General features: G+C 41.3%; 1 protein-coding gene across 11 annotated transcripts; it reads right to left on the bottom strand.

Annotated features, from left to right (window-relative positions):
• Nucleotides 1-2,542: 2,542 nt before the first annotated feature.
• Nucleotides 2,543-26,010, bottom strand: ZNF140 (zinc finger protein 140). 11 transcript variants are annotated; one of them, XM_074008543.1, is made up of 5 exons: nt 25,518-26,010; nt 23,296-23,422; nt 22,967-23,065; nt 9,660-9,726; nt 2,543-4,472 (listed from the first exon to the last, which is right to left on the bottom strand). In XM_074008543.1, exon 5 carries the CDS (start codon nt 4,393-4,395, stop codon nt 3,331-3,333), a length of 1,065 nt encoding a protein of 354 aa, XP_073864644.1. In that variant the 5' UTR covers nt 4,396-4,472; nt 9,660-9,726; nt 22,967-23,065; nt 23,296-23,422; nt 25,518-26,010; the 3' UTR covers nt 2,543-3,330. The 11 variants fall into 11 exon arrangements, with proteins under 11 accessions (XP_073864644.1, XP_065381212.1, XP_005572760.1 ...); XM_065525140.1 differs by having other exon boundaries at nt 22,967-23,062; XM_005572703.4 differs by lacking the exon at nt 9,660-9,726.

The following is a 26,010-nucleotide window of genomic DNA, read 5'->3' as shown; positions in this document are numbered from 1 at the left end:
CATATTTACCCCTCCAGTGTTACTTCTTTATTTCTGCATTTCCAAGTTTCTCAGATTTCATACTACATGAAAAACTAGTATTTCTTTCAGCATAAGCATGCTGCCATGTTTCCTCCATTGTTTTTATTCCGAAACACTTTTATTTCTGAAGGATATTTTAGCTCAGTATGAAAATAGAAGTTAGCAGTTTTTCACAGTGTAGATATGAGCCCCCTGCCCCCCACTGCAATAGTCTTTCTTTTTTTTTTTTTTTTTTTTTTTTGAGACGGAGTCTTGCTCTGTCGCCCAGGCTGGAGTGCAGTGGCCGGATCTCAGTTCACTGCAAGCTCCACCTCCCGGGTTCACGCCATTCTCCTGGCTCAGCCTCCCGAGTAGCTGGGACTACAGACGCCCGCCACCTCGCCCGGCTAGTTTTTTGTATTTTTAGTAGAGACGGGGTTTCACCGTGTTAGCCAGGATGGTCTCGATCTCCTGACCTCGTGATCCGCCCGTCTCGGCCTCCCAAAGTGCTGGGATTACAGGCTTGAGTCACCGCGCCCGGCCTACAATAGTCTTTCTTAAAGGGACCTGCCTCTCCCTCAGTTGAGAATATTTAAGACTGTGAACTGGCTTCAACCATATGTCAGATAGTATATTTGTGGCCTATCCATTTATTTCTAGGAACCCCATAATCATTTAGCCATTGCCACCTATATGGTTAAAATTCTCATTACCAGTGCATCCCCTGGACTCTGGTGCAAATTTTACCCAACCCCTCCCATGCCAAGATCCCATGATCTCTACTGAAATTGGGATCTTACTTTCATTATAGAAGTTCTGCGTCATCTACAGTCTAGAGAGGGTAGGTACCACACAGTTGTCCAAGGATAGTGGTACAATGTATTTCTTAATACCCTAATGGGAGCGTTGTTTGGCCTTTCTCTCGCTAAGGGAACAAAATGAACATAGTAATTCATTCTAATATTTACATCTCCTTCTAAATCAGGGGTATCTAATCTTTTGGCTTCCCTGGGCTACACCAGAAGAATTTTCTTGAGCCACAATAACTGATAGCTGTCATTAGTGTTCATGTATTTTATATGTGGCCCAAGTCAGTTCTTCCAGTGTGGCCCAGGGTTGCCAAAAGATTGGACACTGGATTCCATCCAGTATGACTTTTCAGATACCTAAGAAGATTTTGCTACACTCATTACAATGGTAGTTTTCCCACAGTGTAATTCTCTGAAGTAGGTTCAAAATGCTGCAGAAAGTCACTCTACATTCATTTATACAGTTGCTTTTTCTCCTACAAGAGTATTAAAATGTAAGCATTGCATTGTAAATGAAGGCATTCCAAAATCATTGTTTGTATCACTTTGCTTAATTGGAGATTGCTCCAAAATAAATGTTCTCAATGTTGGCTGCACTAAACAAAAACTAGAGCGCAAAGATTTGATGTAGTAAGGGGTTGGCCAAGTTTTTCTGTAAAGGGCAAGATAGTAAATGTTTAGCCTTTATGGCAGTATATTAAACTCTTCAGTTGTAGAGGTAAGGAGCCATAGACTATGTAAATGAAATACCTGGCCCATGGGCTGTAGCTTGATGACCTCTAATATAGTTCATGAGGTGCATCCCCACAGAGTAAACAGTAGGAAGGAGAGTAGATGTGGAGCAGATAATGGGAGAAATCCAGTATACCCTTAAATAAATAAATAAATGAGTTTTTCATATCCTAATATTGCTGACAGTGTAACTTGATTTTTACCCTGATACAAACCATTGCTGCCTGAGAAAACCAAATCAGGTATTACATACCCATATGTAATAAGGCATGCTGCTTGTATTTGACTGTACACTATTGTAAGATAAATCAGCCCCTCCTAAACAACTCTTATGGAAAGTTGAGAAGCTTCTAAATGTATGTACCAATATGGCATGCCAATGGCAGGTTTGAAGAAATGTACTTCCAATAATGTATTTAGAACTCTAGTTCATGTAAATAAGGTGTTTTTGGGCTAAAACTTTTATAAATTTCAGATCTTACAAAACTACTTGTATTTAATAACACCTTCTACAAATGTGCCCTCAATGCAGCCATTAATGCTAAATTCATTCCTATTCATATTCTCTACTTCTCTTTCTACAAAATAAAATTGCTTACCTTCCTCATTAAAGCAAACTCACCCTGATGGTGTGAGCTTTGCCAGCTGGGCAGCTGATAATGCCAGAACAGTTTTAAATACATGCTTACAAAAGAATGGTTTTACTGTACATGGAACAAAACAGGAAGAGCACCTTGGTAATTTTCTGTGATGTATCTTATTTATACTTATTTCACACTGAATAACAACTGTCTATAGTCAGATTCAAGGATAACTGTCAGTTAGCATTACCTTAAATCCAAACTCGGTCTGAAAGTTAAAACCATAAAACACCTAAAAACACTTATAGTTATGTTTGTATGTTTCAACAAAAAAAAACACGACTCTTTTTTTTTTATGTCAATATTGTAGTTACACTTTTGGAATCACATGCTGTGGGAAAAAAATCAGCAAGTAGAAGGTTTATAATAAACCAAAAGATTTATTTATAACATTTTCTGAATTCACTTAAAAAACAAAAAGCAATCCCCCTTCCCTCAAAATAGAACCCTTTCTCACAGATTCCATCCAGTATGATTTTTCAGATATCTAAGATGATTTTGCTACACTCGTTACAATGGTAGTTTTCCCACAGTGTAGTTCTCTGATATAGGTTTAAAATATTGCAGAAAGTTACTCTACATTCTTTTATACAGTTGCTTTTTCTCTTACGAGAGTATTAAAATTTAAGTATTGCATTGTAAATGAAGGCATTCCCGAATCACTGTGTTTGTATCACTTTACTTAAACATGAATATCCTGATCTCCAAAGTACATCTTTGTAAAGCTCATCCCTTGCCCATGCATTCTGTCCTGGTTGACGGTTGCAGAATGAGGGCTAATAATCTCTGGCTTTCTCCAATCTATTGGATATGTATTCTTTATTGGTAGGAATTTACACATGTAGAGTAAGGGAATCCTACCAAATGAAGTCTTCTCAATATTTCCAGATGGAAGAAGAATCTTCTCAACAATATCAATTTCACCTTGTTATTGGGGGAAAAAAAAAAAGGAGTGGTTATTAATGGCTTTTCCACATATTTCTGGGTTTTTTTCCTCCAGGATGTTGAATAAATTGTGGGCCATATTACTTCACATTCGTCACTCTCACATAAGGCTTCTTTCCAAGAGTTCTTCGAAGTAAAAGTAAGGCATTATACTTCTATAAAAAAAATTTCATACATTCGTAGTTTTTCTTTGCAGTGTAAATTCACTGGTGTTCAGTAAGGAATGAGTGGTAATTAAATGAATTTTCATATTCATAGGGGTTGTCAAGAGTGTGTGTTCTCTGATGTTTAGCGAGATTTGAGCTCCAGCTGAAGGATTTGTTGCATACCTTACATACATAGGGTTTCTCTCCAGTATGAGTTCTCTGATGTAGAATGAGGGAAAAGCTCCGGCTGAAGGCTTTATCACATTCGGCACATGCATAGGGTTTCTCTCCAGTATGAATCTTCGTATGTTGAATAAGGGATGCATGCCAAGTGAAAACTTTGCCACATTCATCACATTCATAGAGCTTTTCTCCAGCATGAATTCTCTGATGTTTAGTAAGGAATGAATGACAACGGAAAGCTTTCCTACATTCATTACATTCATATGGGGTTTTGGTTGTATGGATGCTTTGATGTCGAGTAAGGTGTGAGAAACGGCGAAATGCCTTCCCACATTCAATGCATTCATAAGGTTTCTCTCCAGTATGTGTAATCTGGTGGCGAATGAGTTCTGAGCCACTGCTAAATGCTTTCCCACATTTCCTACATATATATTGTTTCTTTCCTATGTGAATTCTCTGATGTCGAGTGAGGTTGGAGGCACGGCTAAAGGCCTTTCCACACTCAGTACATTCATAAGGTTTCTCCCCAGTGTGCGTTCTCTGGTGTTCAATAAGAAATGAAAGGTAACTGAATGTTTTATTACAATCCTTACACTCATGGGGTTTCTTTCCAGTATGTATCATTTGATGTTTCACAAGGTTTGAAATCTGGCTAAAGGTTTTGCCACATTCCTTACATGCATATGGTTTCTCTCCAGTATGAGTCCTCTGGTGTAACACCAGGGAAAAGCGTCGACCAAAAGTTTTTCCACACTCATGGCATCCATAGGGCCTCTCCACAGTACTGATATTCATATGTTGAGCCAGGGCTTCTTGATGAGAGACTGTTACTTTCCTAATACATCCCTTATTTTCTTGCAGCATCTCTGTATGATCCTTGCATTTCCAGCCTCCTTTAAAATTGGAATACACAGGGCCTTGACTTAGAATTCTTTCCATGATCAAATACTGGGATGAGTCATCATAAATGACATTTTTTGGTGAAAAGTCTTTGATGTCACCACTTGACTCTGAAACTGAAAGATACCAAAAAGAAGTGAATGTTCATTTTTCCTGTATTGAATAAAATAAGGCCATTTCTCCCTTCTTTAGCAACAGAATGAAGTTTTTAAAAATCATATCAGTAACAGCTTTCACAGCTGTGACTGAAATCTTGAGTAGTATGCCCAGAACTTAAGATCAAATAGAGATAGAGATATAGGTAAATAAGGAGAAAGAGTAAATATAAGTAATTGAAAGAGCGGGGAAAATAGAGCTATCAGAAAGATAAGTATTTGTGAAGAACAGGTTGCTAGTCTTCTTCACTACCATTTAAATGGTCTGACTGCCAGAATTATCTAAAAATGGCAGTTTCATAATGCTGCCACTGAACACTGCAAGTGTCCATCAGATCGTACAAAGACATGAGATTCTGTTCATTTAGTGCCTTTGGAACCTTTTACAATAACTTACTCTAAATGAAAAAAAAAAAGCAGTTTCTCTGAAAACTAGCCTGTGATCCTCACTCCAGCTCTACCCTCTGAACTATTATGAAGCTCATATTTGATACAATTATGTCTTTTCTGGGACCTATTTGAGGGTGGGAGGTGGGAGGAGGGTAAGGATTAAAAACCTATCGGGCATTATGCTGATTACCTGGGTGACAAAATTATCTGTACGCCAAACCCCCATGACACACAATTTACTCATGTAACATGAGTAACCTTTAACCTAAAATGAAAGTTGGAAAGAAAAATACGGTGTCTTAATATCAAATGTGTTTGGCAAACATAAGCCCTAATTTTCTCCATGCTAAATTTTAACAGTGGACTTCATCATTTTTAAATGGGAACAGATTTTTGAAATAATATGAAATGTCTCCTTAAAAATACATTCATACTCTTGGCCAGGCGCAGTGGTTCACACCTGTAATCTCAGTACTTTGGGAGGCCAAGGCAGGCGGATCACGAGGTCAGGAGATTGAGATCAGCCTGGCTAACACGGAGAAACCCTGTCTCTACTAAGAATACCGGGCACGGCGACTCACGCCTGCAATCCCAGTACTTTGGGAGGCCGAGACAGGCGGATCACGAGGTCAGGAGATCAAGACCATCCTGGCTAACACAGTGAAACCCTGTCTCTATGAAAAATACAAAAAAATTAGATAGGAGTAGTGGCAGGCGCCTATAGTCCCAACTACTCAGGAGGCTGAGGCAGGAGAATGGCGTGAACCCAGGAGGCGGAGCTTGCAGTGAGCCAAGATCGCGCCACTGCACTCCAGCCTGGGCGACTGAGTGAGACTCTGTCTCAAAAAAAAAAAAAAATACAAAAAATTAGCCGGGCATGGTGGCATGCACCTGTAGTCCCAGGTACTCAGGAGGCTGAGGCAGGAGAATCACTTGAGCCTTGGAGGTAGAGGTTGCGGTGACCAAGACTGTGCCACTGCACTCCAGCCTGAGTGACAGAGCGAGACTCCGTCTCAAAAAAAAAATTCATATCTTTAGGAAACCTACACTTAAGTGTATAGCGGTAAAAAGCCATAATATATAAAACTTATTCTCAAATGTTTCAGAAAAAAAAATCATACGTCAAATGATAAGGCAAATGGGTATAAGCAAAGATGAATGTGGGCATTCTTTGTACTAACAACTTTTACATAAGTTTAAAATTCCCAGTAATATCTAAAAATATATTTTTCATTTCAGTCAAATGTACATTGACACTTTGGAAAAAATGTTATCTGTTATCACTCTCACTGCAAGCTTTTAAGAAAAAGTAGAATGTACATTTCTTTGATGAAGTATTTAATACATATCTCAACAATGGATCAAGATCTGTACCTATACAGTAGGTACACAAGATACATGAAAGATTAAGATAGGGGAGGCAGTGAGACAGCTATTAAAATAATTATGTCAATACAGATAAAACTTTAAATTCCTTTCTTGCCTCTTCTTTAAACCAACTCTGTATCTACTGAGTACCTAAATAAGAGCCCTGTAGATGTAAAGTGAGGAACTGAGGATAGAAATAGGGAAAGAGAACACAGAAGAAAATATTGATATAAGACACAAGAACAAGTTCATTATACTTAGGGTAAACATTGTATCAAAGACCAGAGATCAGATATAAAAATCCACTGCAGTAGATAAAGGCTTCATCTAGCAGTGCTTCAAGGAAATTTGTTGGGAACTGAAATACACCAAGTGAACCTGGACATTTAAAAAAAAAAAAAATAGAAAAAGCTGTTGGGGCCGGGTGTGGCTCATGCCTGTAATCTGAACACTTTGGGAGGCTGAGGCTGGAGGATCACTTGTGTCCTGGAGTTTGAGACCAGCCTGAACAACATAGTGACAAAGTGAGACCTGTGTCTTTACCAAAAAAAAAAAAAAAAAAAAAATTTAAACATAGTAGTGTGCATCTGTACTTCTAGCTCCTTGGCAGAGTAACGTGGAAGGACTGCTTGAACCCAGGAATTCAGGCAACAGAATGTCACCCTGTCTTTAAAAAAAAGGGGGGGGTTGTTGGACAAGTACGATGTTATCATTAGATATGAAGAATAAGCTCAAGTGTTCTCTTGCATGGTAGGGTGATTATAGTTAATAAGTATCTTTCAAAATAGAAGAGAGAAGTTTTTAATGCTCTTGTCACATAGAAATGATACACATTTGAGATAATGGATTTGCTAATTAACTTTATATGATCATTATACAATGTATACATGTATTGAAACATCACATTGTACTTCATAAACATGTACAGTGATTGTGTCAATTAAAAAGAAAAAAGAAAAAATGGGGTTAATTCCACAGATTATTTGCCATATGATTTCTCACAACAATGAGAGTAAAAAAACACAATCAAGAAAACAATGTTGAAGATATAAAAGTAGAATGCTAATTACATGTCCCTTCACCCACTTCCCTTCCTCAATCACCTCACCTCTTCCCATCTCCTACTATACCTCCATACTCTTTAATAGATGCCAAATGGATTTGAGGAAATTCAGTGCTTATTAAAAGCCTATAGATACAAGGTTTCTTTTTATCATTTTTTTTAAGAAACGGAGTCTCAGCCGGGCGCAGTGGCTCACGCCTGTAATCCCAGCACTTTGGGAGGCCGAGGTGGGCAGATCACTGGCTAACATGGTGAAACATGTTTAGTAGAGACGGTGAAACCCGTCTCTACTAAAAAATATAGAAAGTTAGCTGGGCGTGGTGGCGGGCGCCTGTAGTCCCAGCTACTCAGGAGGCTGAGGCAGGAGAATGGCGTGAACCCGGGAGGCGGAGCTTGCAGTGAGCCAAGATCGTGCCACTGCCCTCCAGCCTGGGGGACAGAGGGAGACTCCGTCTCGGAAAAAAAAAAAAAAAAAGAAACAGAGTCTCGCTCTGTCACCCATACTGGAGTCCAGTGACACAATCTTGGCTCACTGCAGCTGCTGCCTCCCAGGTTCAAGGAATTCTCCTGCCTCAGCCTCCCGAGTAGCTGGGACTACAGGCACACACTGCTACGCCTGGCTAATGGTTTGATTGATTCATTGATTTTTGTATCTTAGTAGAGACAGGGTTTCACCGTGTTGCCCAGGCTGGTCTCGAACTGCTAAGCTCAGGCAATCTGCCCGCCTCAGCCTCCCAAAGGGCTAGGATTACAGGCATGAGCCACCAAGGTTTCGTTCTTGATGTAATAAAGGATTCATTTGATAAACCAGCAAGTAATATACTCAAAGGAAATTTTTTAGATGTATTCACTCTTTTCTTGGGAAAACGGCCCAATATCTTCTGTCGCCAACGTTATTTAAGATCAATACAGGAAGAAGGAAATTATGGAAAATGATGGCAGGGAGACTTGCAGTTTCCAGTCTGACTTACAAGGATCTTAGAAGTCACTACTCTGTCCTAACAACAAGTGAAAAGTTGAACAAACTAAACTCTTGTAAGATCCCTCAGAGAAGTGCAGTAACAGGGCAAACAACTGCCCCCAAAATGAGACAGGAAGATACGGTGAGTGACAACTCACCAGAAGAGAAACCCACAAGCAGAAGCCTCTGCAGGAACCAGTGCTGGGATAGGAGAACTTGTAATTGGTGAATAGCTGGAAGCTCAGTGGGACAAGTCTGTGGCTCAAAACTCTAGTCTTGGGTGTCCCTAGGGTTCTGTGAGTGTCACCTTCAGGAGCTCTATCCTGTTTTCAGAGTGACTATTGGAGAAAACTTCCCCTGTGTTTTTGGAAGGGCTAAGATAAAAATAGCCATTTTTAAAAATAGACCAGAGTATTCCATTCTTAACAAGGCCTGCCCTCAGGAGAAAATATTTTACCAGAGCCTAACCTACCCTTGGGAAAGGAAATACCAAACTCTAGCCAGCTCTAGCCTTCCACTAAGGGAAAGGGAAATATCCTACTCTGGCCCCTTCTAGCCATCCTGTCCCACATAAGGTGGAAAAAAAAAAAGAACTAATTAAGTTCTTAGTCCAGAAGCACAGGCTTACCATAATTTTAAGATTACAAAATGCTTCTCTTCCCCCAACACCTTACCACTACATTACGAAAGGCAGTTTCTTTTACTCAGTACATCATGTCCACCCTTCAACATAAAATTATGAGGTATATTAAATGGCAAAAAAAAAAAAATGTTTGAACAGACTGAATAAGCATCAGAATCTGAGACAGATATGGTAGGGATGTTGGAATTATCAGTCCAGGAATTTAAGAAACTATGATTAATACGCTAACAGTTTTATTGAGAAAAAGTACACAAGATGCAAGACAAGATGGATAATGTAAGAAATGAAAATTTTAAGAAAGAATCAAAAAGAAATACTAGAAATAAAAATTCCTGTAATGAAAATAAAGAATGCTTTCAATAGGCTCATGAGTATTGTGTGTGGATATCTCAATATAAACATCCAAAACTGAAAAAGAGAGAAAATATTGAGGGAAAAAAAATTATCCAAGAACTGTGACATCTACAAATGGTGTAACATATGCATAATAGAAACACTAAAAGAGAAGGAAGAATAGAAGCAGTATTTGAGGATATGATGATGGAGAATTTCCCCAAATTAATGTCATAAACCAAACCACAGATCCAGGAAACACAGAGGACACCAAGCAAGATAAGTGCCCCCTCGCCCCCCACAAAAAAAAAACCACCTGCAATTAGGCATATCATATTCCAATTTCAGAAAATCAAATATAAAGAAGTAAAAGGAAAAAAAAAACCTTACCTATAAAGGAACAAGGCTGGGAATTACAGTAGTCCTCTCATCTGTAGTTTTTCATCATTTCAGTTACCTTTGTTCAATATTTAAAAGTGTTAAATAGAAAATTCCAGAAATCATTCATGTTTAAACTACACCATTCTGAGTAGTGTGATGTCTCGCACCATCCTGCTCCATCCCACCCCGGATGTGAATCATCCCTTTGCCTGGCATATCTACGCTGCGGATGCTACCCACCTGTTAGTCACTTAGTTGCTGTCAGATCCCCTGATGCAGTATCGTAGTGCTTGTGTTCAACTGACCCTTATTTTACTTAATCATGGCTCCAAAGCATGAGAGTAGCGACGCTGGCAATTCAGACATGCCAAACAGAAGCTACAAAGTGCTTAATGTGAAAATGTGAAATTTCTTCTCCACTTAATAAGGAAAAACCCTCTCATATGCTGATGTTGCTAAGATTATAGCAGAATGAGTCTTCTATTCATATGAGGAAGAAAAAAAGCAATTCAGCTAGTTTTGCTGTTGCACCTCAAACTGCAAAAGTTACAACCACAGTGCAGAAGTACTTAGTTAAGGTGTAAAAGGACCAGGGAAGGTGGCTCATCCCTGTCATCCCAGAACTTTGGGAGGCCAAGACAAGGGGATTGCCTAAGTGCTTGAGGCCAGAAGTTTGCAACCAGCTGGGCAAGATTTGAGTACCCATCTCTAAAACAATTTTTTTTTTAATTAGCCAAGTGTGGTGGCATGCACCTGTGGTCCCAGCTACTAAGGAGGTTGAGGTGAAAGGATCACTTGAGCCCAGGAGCTTAAGGTTGCAGTGAGCTATGATAACACCACTGCACTCCAGCCTGGGTGACAAAGTGAGACCCTGTCAAAAAAGGGAAAAAAAAGGAAAACGGAAAAGGCATTACATTTTTGGGTGGAAGACATGAACAGAAACATGTTCTAACCAATGGCAATGAGGTTCAATACTACCTGCAGTTTCAGGCATACATCGGAGGTTTTTGAAAATATCCCCTGAAGATAGGGGAGGACTACCGTACATCAGATCTTCTCAGAAACCATGAAAAATAACAGAGTGGAGTAAAATATTTAAAGTGCTGAGAGGAAAAAAAAAAAAAACTCTCCAGCCCACAATTCTGTAGCCTGTAAGATTGTCCTTCAAAAGTGGAGAAATTACTCTCTTACAAAAAATAAAAGTTTTTTAAAGAAATCTGTTGCCAGTAGACCTGCCCTGAAAGAAATGTTGAAAGAAGTTCAGAGAGATGGAAAATGATACACGTCAGAAACTCAGACCTACATAAAGAAAGGAATACCATTTAAGAAGAAATAAGTAAAAGTAAAATAAATTTTTTTTTTTTTTGAGACGGAGTCTCACTCTGTCGCCCAGGCTGGAGTGCAGTGGCGCGATCTCGGCTCACTGCAAGCTCCGCCTCCCGGGTTCACGCCATTCTCCTGCCTCAGCCTCCCGAGTAGCTGGGACTACAGGCGCCCACAACCGCGCCCGGCTAATTTTTTGTATTTTTAGTAGAGACAGGGTTTCACCGTGGTCTCGATCTCCTGACCTTGTGATCCGCCCGCCTCGGCCTCCCAAAGTGCTGGGATTACAGGCGTGAGCCACCGCGCCCGGCCCCAATATTTTATTTTTTAAAAAGACAGGGTCTTGAGTGTCTTGCTGTATTGCCCAGGCTAGAGAACAGTGTTGGGATTATATCTCACCACAGCCTCAAATTCCTGGGCTTAAGCACCTCCCACCTAAGCCTCCCAAAGTACTGAGATTACAAGTGTGAGCCACTGCACCCAGCCTTATTTTTCTTATTTTTAATTAACCTCACAGACAATAGTTTGTTCAAAATAATAACAATGTATTGGCCGGGCACAGTGGCTCACGCCTGTAATCCTAGCACTTTGGGAGGCCAAGGTGGGTGGATTGCCTGACCTCAGGAGTTTGAGACCAGCCTGGAAAACATGGTGAAACCCCATCTGTACTAAAATACAAACAATTGGCCAGGCATGGTGGCTCATACCTGTAATCCCAGCACTTTGGGAGGCCCAGGTGGGCAGATCACCTGAGGTCAGGAGTTTGAGACCAGCCTGGCCAACATAATGAAACCCCACCTCTACTAAAAATACAAAAATTAGGCCGTGTGCAATGGCTCACGCCTGTAATCCCAGCACTTTGGGAGGCCGAGGCAGGCGGATCACGAGGTCAGGAGATCGAGACCACGGTGAAACCCTGTCTCTATAAAAAATACAAAAAATTAGCCAGGCATGGTGGCAGGCGCCTGTAGTCCCAGCTACTCGGAAGGCTGAGGCAGGAGAATGACGTGAACCCGGGAGGCAGAGCTTGCAGTGAGCCAAGATCACGCTACTGCACTCCAGCCTGGGCGACAGCGAGATTCCATCTCTCAAAAAAAAAAAAAAAAAAAAAAGCCAGGCGTGATGGCGTGCACCTGTAATCCCAGTTACCCAGGAAGCTGAGGCAGGAGAATCTCTGGAACCCAGGAGGCAGAGGCTGCAGTGAGCCATTGCACTCCAGCCTGGGTGACAGAGCAAGACTCACACCTCAAAAAATAAATAAAATATAAGGCCAAGTGCAGTGGCTCACACCTGTAATCCCAGCCCTTTGGAAGGCCGAGGCGGGTGGATGATGAGGTCTAGGAGTTCGAGACCAACCTGGCCAATATGGTGACACCCTGTCTCTACTACAAACACAAAAATTACCTGAGCGTGGTGGCTCGCACCTGTAGTCCCAGCTACTCGGGAGGCTGAGGCAGAAGAATCACTTGAACCCAGGAGGCGGAGGTTGAAGTGAGCTGAGATGGTGCCACTGCGCTCCAGCCTGGGTGACAGAGCGAGACTCTTGTCTCAGAACTATATAAATAAAATAAAATAAAATACAAAAAATTAGCTGGATGTGGTGGCACACACCTGTAGTCCCAGCTACTCTGGAGGCTGAGGCAGAAGAATGGCATGAACCCAGAAGGCAGAGGTTGCAGTGAGCTGAGAAGGTGCCACTGCATTCCAGCCTGGGTGACAGTGCGAGACTCTGTCTCAAAAATATATAAATAAAATAAAATAAAATACAAAAAATTAGCCGGGCGTGGTGGCACACACCTGTAGTCCCAGCTACTCGGGAGGCTGAGGCAGAAGAATCGCTTGAACCCAGAAGGCGGAGGTTGCAGTGAGCCGAGATGGTGCCACTGCACTCCAGCCTGGGTGACAGAGCGAGACTTTGTCTCAAAAATAAATAAATAAATAAAATAAAATAAAATACAAAAAATTAGCTGGGCGTGGTGGCACACACCTGTAGTCCCAGCTACTCAGGAGGCGGAGATAGGAGAATCACTTGGACCTGGGAGGCAGAGGTTGCAGTGAGCCAAGATCGTGCCACTACACTCCAGCCTGGGCAACACAGCAAGACTCTGTCTCCAAAATAATAATAATAATAACGTATTTTATGATTATAGCTTACATATAAGTGAAATGAATGATAACAGTGATACTAAGGACTGGAGGAAATAATAAGAAATATTTTATTATAAGGTACCTGCACTACATATGAAGTGGCATAGTATTATTTGAAAGTAGGGTTGGATTATTTATAAATGTAGGCTGGGTGTGGTGGCTCATGCCTGTAATCCCAGCACTTTGAGAGGCCAAGGCAGGTGGATTACTTAAGGTCAGGAGTTTGAGACCAGCCTGGCCAACATGGCAAAACCCTATCTCTACTAAAAATGCAAACCATTAGCCAGGCATGGTAGCATGCGCGCCTGTAATCCCAGCTACTCTGGAGGCTGAGGCAGGAGGATCCTTTGAACTCAGGAGGTGGAGGTTGCAGTGAGGAAAGATCATGCCACTTCACTCCAGCCTGGGCGACAGAACAAGACTCCATCTCAAAAAAAAAAATGTATATTGCAAACTTTAGGACAACCACAAGAAAAAGAAGTATGATCAATATGCTAAGAGAAGAAGAGAAAATAAAATCATGTAAAATGCTTAATAAAAAAACACAAAAGAGGGCCGGGCACGGAGGCTCGTGCCTGTAATCCCAGCACTTTGGAAGGCCGAGGTGGGCAGATCACCTGAGGTCAGGAGTTCGAGACCAGCCTGGCCAACATGGTGAAACCCCGTCTCTACTAAAAATACAAAAATTAGCCAAGTGTGGTGTTGGGCACCTGTAGTCTCAGCTACACGGGAAGCTGAAGCAGAAGAATCACTTGAACCCAAGAGGTGGAGGTTGCAGTGAGCCAAGATTGTGCCACTGCACTCCAGTCTGGGCTACAGAGTGAGACTCCACCTCAAAAAAAAAAAAAAAAACCACACACACACACACGAGGTTAGATGTGGTGCCTCATGCCTATAATTTACCCAGCACATTGGGAGACTGAGGCAAAAGGATCTCTTGAGCCCAGGAATTTGAGACAGCAGTGTGCTATAACCGTATCATTGCAATCTATCCTGAGAAACGGGGGGAGACCCTGTCTCTAAAAAAAATAAATACTTTTTTTTTTTTTTTTGAGACAGAGTCTCGCTGTCGCCCAGGCTGGAGTGCAGTGGCGCAATCTCAGCTCACTGCAACCTCCACCTCCCGGGTTCACGCTATTCTCCTGCCTCAGCCTCCCAAGTAGATGGGACTATAGGCATCTGCCACCACGCCTGGCTAATTTTTTATACTTTTAGTATAGATGGGGTTTCACCATGTTAGCCAGAATGGTCTCGCTCTCCTGACCTCATGATCCGCCCATCTCGCCCTCCCATAGTGCCAGGATGACAGGCATGAGCCACCGCACCCAGCCACAAAATAAATAAATTTTAAAAATAAATAAAGGTCAACAGTCTAAATACACTAACTTAAGACACTGTCAGAGTGCAGCACAAAACAAGACCCAACTATATGTTGTGTACAAGAAACCTAGTTTAAATATGAAGATGCATATAGATTTAGAATAAGTGAGTAGAGAAAGGTATACTATACTAACACTTACCAAAAGAAAGCAGGAGTAGCTAAATTAATTTCAGACACAGTAGACTTCAGAGCAAGGAAATTTCAGACACAGCAGACTTCAGAGCAAGGAAAATATCACCTTCAGAGCAAGGTTAAAGGAGAGCATTGCATAATGATAAAGGGGTCAATACTCCAAGAAAGAATCATAAAAATCCTTAGTGTGCATGTGCCTAACAACAGAGCATCAAAATACATTAGGCAAAGCCTGATAAAACAGTAAGGAGAAGCAGATGAAAGCGCTATTATAGTTGGGGACTTCAACACCCCTCTTTCAGAACTGGACAGATCCAGCAGGCAGAAAATCAGCAAGAACATAGCTGAACTTAACGCCATCAATCAACTGATATCAGTAGACTACTTCATGCAACAACAGATTACACATTCGTCTCCAATTCACAAGACATTCACCAAGATTCTTAGTCATAACACACATCTTAACAAATTTCAAAGAATAGAAATCATATAATGTGTGCTGTCAGACCACAATGGAATGAAACCAGAAATCAATAACAGAAAGATTAAAAGGAAAATCTCAAAACACATGGACATTGAACACTACACTTCTAAGTAACATGAACAAGAAATCTAAAAAGAAATTTTAAAATATTTTGAACTAAATGAAAACGAAAATATAGTGTACTTCAGTGGGATAATCTGGGATGCAGTGAAAGCAGTGCTTAAAGAAAAATTTACAGCATTGAATTAATGTATTAGAAAAAATGTAAATCAATCATCTACATTCTATGTTAGGAAATTTTTAAAAGAGCAAATTAAATTCAAAGGAAGAAGAAAAGAAAAATCAAAGGGCCCAGGTGCAGTGGCTCACACCTGTAATCCCAGCACTTTGGGAGGCCAAGGTGGGAAGATCATCTGAGGACAGGAGTTCAAGACCAGACTGGATAACATAGCAAGACTCTGTCTTTACAAATAAAAAATAAAATATTTAGTCAGGAGTGTTGGCATGTGTCTGTACTCATAGCTATTTGGAATCTAAGGGAGGAGGAAGGCTTGAGCCCAGGAAATTTAGGTTACAGTGAGCTATGATTGTGGCACTGCTTTCCAGCTTAGGTGACAGAGCAAGATCCTGACTCAAAAAAAATAGGCTGGGCGCAGTGGCTCACGTCTATAATCCCAACACTTTGGGAGGCTGAGGTGGGTGGATTACGGGAGGTCAGGAGTTCAAGACCAGCCTGGCCAACATGGTGAAACCCCGTCTCTACTAAAAATACAAAATTAGCTGGGCGTGGTGGCGTGCAACTGGAATCCCAGCTACTCGGGAGGCTAAGGCAGGAGAATCACTGCCGGGAGGCAGAGGTTGCAGTGAGTGAGATCGTGCCACTGAACTCCAGCCTGGGCAAAAAGAAACTCTGTCTCAAAAAAAAAAAAAAAGCACAAATATTGATGAAATTAAAAATAGGGTATTAATAGAGAAAAGCAACCACATCAAGCTAGTTCTCTGAAAAGATAATTAAAATCAAGCCTCTAGCCAGGCTAATTAAGAAAAAAAGATGTCACACATTATTAATATCAGCAATGAAAGGGGGCCTCAGTATAAATTTCATGGATATAAAAAGGATAATAAAGGAATACCATGAATAACTCTATGCCCACAAATTTGATAACAAAGATAAAATGGACCAATTCCTTGAAAGACATACATTGCCAAAGCTCACACAATAAGGAGAAAACTATCTGAATAGCAAAGAAATCAAACGAGGCTGCGTGCGGTGGCTCACACTTATAACCCCAGCAATTTGGGAGGCCAAGGTGGGCAGAATTGCTTGAACCTAGATATTCAAGACTAGCCTGGGCAACATGGTGAAACGCCGTTTCTGCAAAAAATGCACAATGAGCTGGGCATGGTGGAGTGTGCCTGTAGTCCCAGCTACTTGGGAGGCTGAGGTGGGAGGATCACCTGGGCCCAGGGAAGTTGAGGCTGCAGTGAGCCATGATTGCACCACTGCACTACAGCCTGGACAACAGTGTGTGAGACCCTGTCTCAAAAAAAAAAAAAAAAAAAAAAAATTCAAATGAATAATTAATAACTTTCAAAAACAAAAGCATCAAGGTTCACTGGTAAGTTCTACCAAACATTTAAGGAAGAAATTATACCAAACCCCAGATGATAGAAGCAGAGGGAATAATCCTCACTCATTCTATAAGGCCAGCACTGCCCTAATATCAAAACCAAAGGAATTATAAGAAAATAAAAATGACAGACCAGTATCTCTCATGAACATAAATGTAAAAACTCTCAACAAAATATTAGTCAATTTAATCCAACAATGTATAAAGGGAATTATACTCCATGACCAAGTGGAATTTATCCCAGGTATACAGGGCTGGTTCAACATTTGAAAATCAATTAATGTAAATTGTAATCCATTACATCAACAAGCTAAAGAAGTAAAATCACACAATATCAACAGAAGCAATAAAAGCATCAGCAAAATCCAACAACCAACCGTGATAAAAAAATAAAATCACATGATAATATCAATCATTCATTGCTGGTGGGAACACAAAATGGTACAATCACTTTGGAAGATATTTTGGCAGTTTCTTACAAAACTAAATATATTCTTACCATAGGACCCAGCAGTCACACTCCTTGGTATTTACCCAAATGAAATGAAAACTTATGCCCATACAAAAACCTGCACACAGATGTGCTTTATTCAAAATTGTCAAAACTTCGGAAGCAACCACGATGTCCTTAAGTAGGTGAACAGATAAAAGTCAACTGCAGTACATGCAGACAGTGGAATATTATTCAGTGCTAAAAAGAAATGAGCTATCAAGCCATGAAAAGACATGCAAGTAACCAAAATGCATATTACTATGCATTATTATGTGAAATAAGCCATTTTGAAAAGGTTAATTCCAACTCTCCGACGTTCTGGAAAAGGCAAAACTATGGAGACAGTAACAAAAATCAGTGGATACCAAGGGTTAGGAATGGATGATTAGGCAGAACACAGAGAATTTTTAGTGCAGTGAAACTATTCTATATACTACCATGGTATCTGCAGGAAAAAAATCTAGAAAGATTTAGAGCCTTCCTTCCTTCTTCCCTTCCTCCTTCCCTTCTTTCTTCCTTCCTTTTTCTTTTTTTCTTTTAGACAGAGTCTTGCTGTCGCCCAGGCTGGAGTGCAATGGCATGATCTCGACTTACTGCAACCTCTGCCTCCCAGGTTCCAGCGATTCTTCCGCCTCAGCCTCCCGAGTAGCTAGGATTACAAGCGCACACCACCACACCCTGCTCATTTTTGTATTTTAGTAGAGACGGGTTTCACCATGTTAGCCAAGCTGGTCTTGAACTCCTAACCTCAGGTGATCTGCCCACCTTGGCCTCCCAAAGTGCTGGGATTACAGGCGTGAGCCACTGCACCCAACCGTATTTTTATTTCTATAATAAAGATAAAGACATATAAATATACAAATTCACTAACATTCCTATAGAGAAGCAATCTAGAAAAGAAACTGAGGAAAGTTGCTTAAGAATAAACAACAGAATGCAACGATTTTACAAAGAAAATTCAAAATTTTAAGAAGCTGTGCAGGTAACTCCTAAATGTCTACTTTAGTTCAGCATCAGCATCATCTGGTCATTTGTTGGAAATGCAAATTCTGGCTGGTCGGAATGCAGTGGAGTTTACAAGTCATTGATCACAACTAGTTACAGATTTGTTTCTCCTCCACTCCCACTGCTTTTTTTTTTTTTTGGACTAGCCAAAAAAAGAAAGAAATGCAAATTATTTGGTTCCACCCCAAACCTACCAATTTAGAATTTCCAGGGTGGGGCTTAGGCATATGCATTTGAAACCTCTTGAATATGATACTCAATTGCCTACTGGATTTATATATTCATATCCCACAGAAACCCAAAACTCAACAAGTCTCAATATAATCTTCTCCTCCCCTACCAACTTGCTGATCCTTTTTTTACTAAGGAAACAATCATACCACCAAAAAGACTAATGTCAACCACAACTTCTCAGTCTTCTTCATGTCTGCCATCTAGCCAATTGCCAGGTCCTTTTGAGTCTACTTCTTCACTTTATTTCCAATCTGTCTACCTCCCTCAGCTCCCTGGATACCTACATAGTTCAGGTAATGATTAGATCTACACTAGGTTGCAGCAACAACTCTTAAATGGTAGCCCTGTTTACTTAAAATAATTCAGAGAAAAAAAGGGGCAGGGGTAAGACAAATACAATAAAATGTTAATCATTAAATCTATAACTAAGGCTGTATAGATTTGAGCAAAGAGAAAAATGAAAGAGAATTGAGAACCTAGAAACATACAAACACAAAAATTGACATTTAATTTCAAAACAGTGAGGAAAAGGGTTGATGTATCAATAAATGGTACTGTGATAACTGGATCTCCATACAGAAGATAGCAAAGTTGACTACTAACTCACATGACAAAATAAAGTGAACAATGGATCTAAATGTGAATCGCAAAACAAGTAGGCTTTTTAAAAAGAAAATATAGGAAGATGTCTTCATCACAATCCCTTCGTAGGGAAATATTTCTTAAACAGGCTAAAAAAATACTAAACATAAAGGAAAAGATTGATACATCTGACTACACTAAAATTAAGAATTTCTGTTCATCAAAATAAGCTATGAAGGTAAAACAAAATAAGCCACATGTGAAAGATTTTGAAGTACATATAATTAGCAAAGGATTTCTATCTAAAATATATAACTTCAGGCCGGGCGCGGTGGCTCAAGCCTGTAATCCCAGCACTTTGGGAGGCCGAGACAGGCGGATCACGAGGTCAGGATATCGAGACCATCCTGGCTAACACGGTGAAACCCCGTCTCTACTAAAAATACAAAAAAACTAGCCGGGCGTGGTGGCGGGCGCCTGTAGTCCCAGCTACTCCGGAGGCTGAGGCAGGAGAATGGCGTGAACCCGGGAGGCGGAGCTTGCAGTGAGCTGAGATTCGGCCACTGCACTCCAGCCTGGGCCACAGAGCAAGACTCCGTCTCAAAAAAAAAAAAAAAAAAAATATATATATATATATATATATATATATATAACTTCTACAAATCAATAAAAGAATCCAGTAGATAAATGAGCAAAAATCTTCAAGATGTACTTCGCAGATGGGGATACCTACATGTTCAATAAACATGTGAAAAGGTGCTCAACTTCATTAACAGCCTGATAAATGCAAGTTTAAACCACGAGCTACCACTGCATACCCTTCTGATAGGTGAAAATTATGATGCCCAGAGGCATTCACTTATTGTGTTTGTGGGAGTATAAGTCAGTTAAGGGTCTTTGGAAAACATTTTGGCATTATCTAATGACTTAAAGAGGTGCATTATCCTCCAACCTGGCAATTCCAGTCCTATATATAAACCACAGAGAAACGTGCCAATATGTATCAGGATACAAGCACAGTAACAACATTGCTTGCAGTATCTCTAAATGTGCAAAAAAGAAGCCCTCAATAGTAGAAAGAATAAATTGTAGTATACTTACTTGTACAACGAAAAAAAAATTTTAACTTTTAAAAAAAATAGGGTCTTGCTCTGTTGCCCAGGCTAGAGTGCAGTGGCACAATCACAGTTCACTGCAGCCTGAAACTCCTAGGCTCAAGTGGTTCTCTTGCCTCAGCCTCTCAGGTAGCTAGAACTATGGGCACATGCCACCATGCCTAGCTAGCTTTTAAAAATTTTTTGTAGAGACAGGGTCTCTCTAGGTTGCCCAGGCTTGTCTTAAACTCCTGGCCTCAAGTGATTCTCCCAACTCAGTCTCCCAAAGTATTGGAATTATAGGCATGAGTCACCATGCACAGCCAAAAACATTTTTAAAATAATTTGGAGAAGCAAATCAATAAATACATTATAAATCTTTCTATATAAAGTTCACAAACACACAAATCTAAACTATAATGAACACAAATGCAAACAGCTGATTAAACTATAAAGAAAACCAAGGAAGCTACTTTACCATAAGAGCAAGAGATGATTGGCTTTATTGGAGGATGAGGATGAGCACACGGAAGGCTTGCAAGAAACCTAGCAGTGTTGTGCTTATTGACCTTGGTCACATGGGTGTTTGCCTTATAGTAATTTATTAAGTATACATGTATGTTCATGCATTACTTCTGTCTGTGTGTGATATTTCACAATGAAAAGAATTTTCAAAATAAGATACTGGAAGGAACACATAAAAACTTCAAGAACTGTGTTAAAGTAGTAGAATCAGGCTGGGCGCAGTGGCTCACGCCTTTAATCCCAGCACTTTGGGAAGCCTAGGTGGGCGGATCACAAGGTCAGGAGTTTGAGACCAGCCTGGCCAACATGGTGAAACCCCATCTCTACTAAAACTACAAAAATTAGCCAGGCGTGGTAGCAGGCGCCTGCAATCCCAGTTACTCGGGAGGCTAAGGCAGGAGAAGCGCTTGAACCTGGACAGCGGAGGTTGCAGTGAGCTGAGATTGTGCCATCACACTCTAGCCTGGGGTACAAGAGCGAGACTTTGTCTCAAAAGAAAAAAAAAAAAGTAGTAGAATTAGAGGCAACTTCCATGTTTTCCTTTTTCCTCACTTCCTTCGTACATACTTTTATCGGTTTTGTTATTTTTTAATTCAAAAAGGATATTTTTCCTCATTTGCTCCCACTAAACGAAGTTTCCCTGCACCTGTTCCACCTCATGGCTTCAGCCCACATTAGTACCTCCTTTGCAAATCCTTCTGGACATTCTCCTAACGAACTCTGCAGCATTTCATATTAACAACCACTACTCTCCTTAAAGCTACAGCTCAGTTTTCATGGCACCTGTTTCATCAGTCCTAAGCTGCTGCCTCATAAAATGTATGCATTCCTCCTTTTTTCTCTAAAAATCAGTGTACCTCCATTAAACATCTGCTGTAGGCCAGGCGCGGTGGCTCAAGCCTGTAATCCCAGCACTTTGGGAGGCCGAGACGGGTGGATCACGAGGTCAGGAGATCGAGACCATCCTGGCTAACACGGTGAAACCCCGTCTCTACTAAAAAATACAAAAAACTAGCCGGGCAAGGTGGCGGGCGCCTGTAGTCCCAGCTACTCGGGAGGCTGAGGCAGGAGAATGGCGTGAACCCGGGAGGCAGAGCTTGCAGTGAGCTGAGATCCGGCCACTGCACTCCAGCCCGGGCGACAGAGCGAGACTCCGTCTCAAAAAAAAAAAAAAAAAAAATGCTGTAGAATCAACTATAGAACTTACAGAACTTACAAAATTCAGAACTTACAGAATTCATCACCTTTTCTCCAAAAATGACCCTTTTCTGTCTGTTTCTCTACTAAAATCTGTATCCAAATTATCCAAGCCTAAAACGCCAACTGGAAATTCCTTTTTTCACTGCTGAACTGCTAATTTGAGGATATCTAATGCAAGTTATTTAGACACATCACTAGGCCATGAATTCCTTGATAGTTATTACACTTTTATACACCCTCTAGTCTCTGTAGCATTTAATAGAGAGTCTTAAGATTGACAAGATTAAAATTTCTGTAAATATTAAGAGTGTATGTGAAGGAATAAATATCAGTTAATTAAAGAGTAATGAGCTAATCCTTTCCAGGTGATTAAACAGAACAGCAATATATGTACTTTTTAATTTTTCTTTCTTTCTCAGGTTGGATTTAGGCAATAGAAATATATGTCCATTTGAAGAAAGAAAGGGAGGAAAAAACAAAAAGAAATGAAATTCACAGACCAGACAGAACGAACAATGACAACAAAAAAGATACCTGTGAGAAAGTAGAGGAAGTATAAAGTGAGAACTGGTTCAGTATGTTAGCTGTTACGTAATATAGAAAAAACAAAGAGAACTGGGTATGAAGTAGTCCTTTATGGAGTTGTAAGTGAAACTTCAGTCTTTATATCTCTGGTATTTTTTTTTTTTGAGACACAGTCTCGCTCTGTCGCCCAGGCTGGAGTCAGTGGCGCAATCTCGGCTCACCACAAGCTCTGTCTCCCGGGTTCACACCATTCTCCTGCCTCAGCCTCCCAAGTAGCTGGGACTACAAGCGCCGCCACCACACCCGGCTAATTTTTTGTATTTTTAGTAGAGACGGGGTTTCACCGTGTTAGCCAGGATGGTCTCGATCTCCTGACCTTGTGATCCACCTGCCCTGGCCTCCCAAAGTGCTGGGATTACAGGTGTGAGCCACCACGCCCGGCCTATCTCTGGTATCTTTAAGGGAAAATTTTCCAATCAACATATTAAAAAGTATTCCTTTCTCATTGACTAATTGAGTGGTTTTAAAAAATTTTCCCATCAGCTTCCAACTCACTCACCTGAAAACAGGTCTCTGTTCACATTCCTTTTCCCCAGCCAGGGTTCTTTCCCTTGCTCCAATAAGGAAACCACATCTGGCTTAGAAATGGAAAGACCTGCTTGCAGAAAATGAAATAAATTCAAAATCAGTTGTTGAATCCTAACAAGGGCCACAAAAGAAATGTCAGATGGAAGTTTTTAAAATGTCTAAAAATAAGGTACACTTACGTCCCCATCTTACTAATTTTAAGAAACCCCATACCTATCTTGGGAATATTCAGCCAGATAATTATAACAGCCACCCTAAAGGTCAAATTTTGACTTGAGGGAGATGAAGAGGAATAATTACCCAGTGAGACCAGATGGCCATAGTTCTCCAACATTACACATCGGTACAGATCTCTCTGAGCAGGCTGAAGCCATTTCCACTCCTCCTGGGAGAAGTCTATGGCCACATCTCTGAATGTCACTGACCCCTGAAATGACATACAGATATCTGCATGACCAGTACCCATGCTCCCAAACTCCCTGCAAGTATAAAATGAGTCTCACTGTGGAGGTTAGGCAATGTGTCTAAGTAGCAACAATGGGAGTTTTCAGAATTCTGAGTAATTATATAATGAAGAGCCTAGCTTTTGTGTTTTGTTGCATAACTGGAGAAAAGGAGAAAAAACATAAATTATCTGTCCTGAGACAATTTACAGTTTTGTTCAAAATAAAGGATTATACATATGAACAATATGGATTTTTGGCATTGGTTGTAAAAATTCTTAAGATTTTACAGTATTCCTTTATGTTAATAAACAATGTATATTTTCCTTAATATCAGCCTTTTTTTTTTTTTTTTTTTTTTTTTTTTGAGACGGAGTCTCGCTCTGTCGCCCAGCCCAGGCTGGAGTGCAGTGGCGCGATCTCTGCTCACTGCAAGCTCCGCCTCCCGGGTTCACGCCATTCTCCTGCCTCAGCCTCCCGAGTAGCTGGGACTACAGGCGCCCACAACCGCGCCCGGCTAATTTTTTGTATTTTTAGTAGAGACGGGGTTTCACCGTGGTCTCGATCTCCTGACCTTGTGATCCGCCCGCCTCGGCCTCCCAAAGTGCTGGGATTACAGGCGTGAGCCACCGCGCCCGGCCAATATCAGCCTATTTTAATATAATTCAGCCAGAATTTATTCAGGGTAATAATTGGCTATAGCAGATAATAGCAGCACCCTTCAAATGGGGCATATAGTCTCAAGTTTGTTCCAGTCACCCCTAATCCTAAATAAATACCTGTGAAACTTGGTGGTAATTTTGTCAATGTCACAGAACAAGGAGGATAGGCAGTAAAGAATCTTGATTCTGCAAGAAGAGAATGTAACACCTCCCAGGATAGAACCTAAAGCACTTTCCCTCGGAGTTAGGGAGAAAAATATAGAAGCCCTTGCTTTGCAGCCTGGTTTTGCACCACTTGAGTGATCCACATAGATCTATAAGGCATGAATGGGAATTTAAAAGGTCTCAAAGTAGTAGCAGCCCCAGATGGATGGCAGTTATATTTTACAGTTTTGAAGTTTAATAAAAAAGTGATTAAAGACTGTTGACTAATAAAGCAGCTGTTTCCTACACAGCAAGATCTGCAGCAGAGGTGAAAATTGGATTCCCTAGAAAAACTCAGAAAGCCTCTGAATTTGGAGAGAAGTATGACAAAAAGTAGGACAAAGAAGTGGAACTGAAAATGAGGGACTCATTTTGAATAGTTGACCCTGTTATCCCCACTGCTGTGAAGCACAATTACCAGCCAAACTCTTAGCCCCAATCAAAATAAAAATGTGTTCCTTATGTCATGTCAGAAAAATGAGCTCTATGGGTTCAGAGATTTTGTTTTGGTCACTTCTGCATCCTCCAGACATAGAATGAGCTGAGCGTTAGAAGCACTTGGAAGGACTGTTAGATTGCTGGGCCAAATTCCCAGTTTCTGATTCAGAAGGTCTGGGGTAGGACTCAAGAATATTCATTTCTAACAAGTTCTCAGATGATGCTGATACTGCTGGTCCAAGGATCACACTGTGGGAACCACTGAAAGTAGAGGTTCAGTAAGAACATATTCAATAAATGAATGAAGGGGCGCTGCAGTAACGCAAAGCACTCCTCGTTCTAATACTGTGGGAAGAAGAGGCAATGTAACAGCTGGCACCCTACCCTCCCACCCTAAAACATACCAGCCAGGTCAGAAATCCCGCCCACATCTGGAGAGCTTCCTGTCACTCTCTTCATGTATACTTAAGTATAAGCACCTGAAAAGGAGGAACAGGGGACAGGGTCCTGGGGTTCCGCCAGGCAGGTGGTTGTAAGAGAAAGCCACGTCCCAAGTCCTGAAAAATACGGCTGCACTTCACAAAGAAAAGAGGAGACAGGCTCAATGGGTTGGCTCACTTGAGGCCAAGAGTTTGAGGTTACAGGATGCTATGATCGCCCCACTGCACTCCAGCCTGGGCGACAGGAGGAGACCCTGTCTCTGTCTTTCAAAGAAAAAAAAAAAAAAAAAAAAAAAATATATATATATATATATATATATATATCATCAGCTTACCTGAGACATAGCTCACAGAAGGGACCGAGGAGATCAGAAAGTGTAAAATGGCAGACCTGGCAGAGAGAGGCGCCCTGAGCGAACGGGCCAGCTAGGCCGCGCCCAAGTCACTAGATCCCGCACTGGGGATTCCCGTGGTCCCCGCTCCGCGCCTCCCACGTAGAGAGCGGGGCCCCGAGAGAGGGCGCTTGGACCACCGGCGCCGGCTTTCTCCTCCTGCCACGGCGCGCCTCCCCAGAACCCGGCCACCTAACAGTGGCCACAGGACGGCGCGTTTCCGTTGTGCTTCCGGCCAGGTGGGTGTCGCGTTCCGGGGCTCCGGACCGAGTCACCGCCCGGGGCCATCCGGCGCAGACCGGGGTACTCCTTTCCTTGCCTACACAGGCCAGACGCTCGGAGCCGCCCCCGAGGGCCCCACCGCGGGCGTCGCAGGAATGCGTCTTCAGGAGCCTCGCGGACGTCACCCCACCAGGCCGCCTGCCTCAAAAACTAC

Source organism: Macaca fascicularis, chromosome 11 (assembly GCF_037993035.2).
Source record: "Macaca fascicularis isolate 582-1 chromosome 11, T2T-MFA8v1.1".
Taxonomy (NCBI): Eukaryota; Metazoa; Chordata; class Mammalia; order Primates; family Cercopithecidae; genus Macaca; species Macaca fascicularis.
The sequence above is the reverse complement of the archived record's forward strand: the minus strand, read 5'-3'. Positions and strand labels throughout refer to the sequence as shown.

Bases quoted from the DNA above. Each gene is read 5' to 3' on its own strand.
- ZNF140 (XM_005572703.4), bottom strand. The intron at 23,066-23,295 runs GTAATTATTCCT...ATTTTCTGCAAG, and splicing joins TGGCCATCTGGTCTCACTGG to CAGGTCTTTCCATTTCTAAG. The intron at 4,473-22,966 runs GTGAGTGAGTTG...GGTATCTTTCAG, and splicing joins GAACAGAGACCTGTTTTCAG to TTTCAGAGTCAAGTGGTGAC.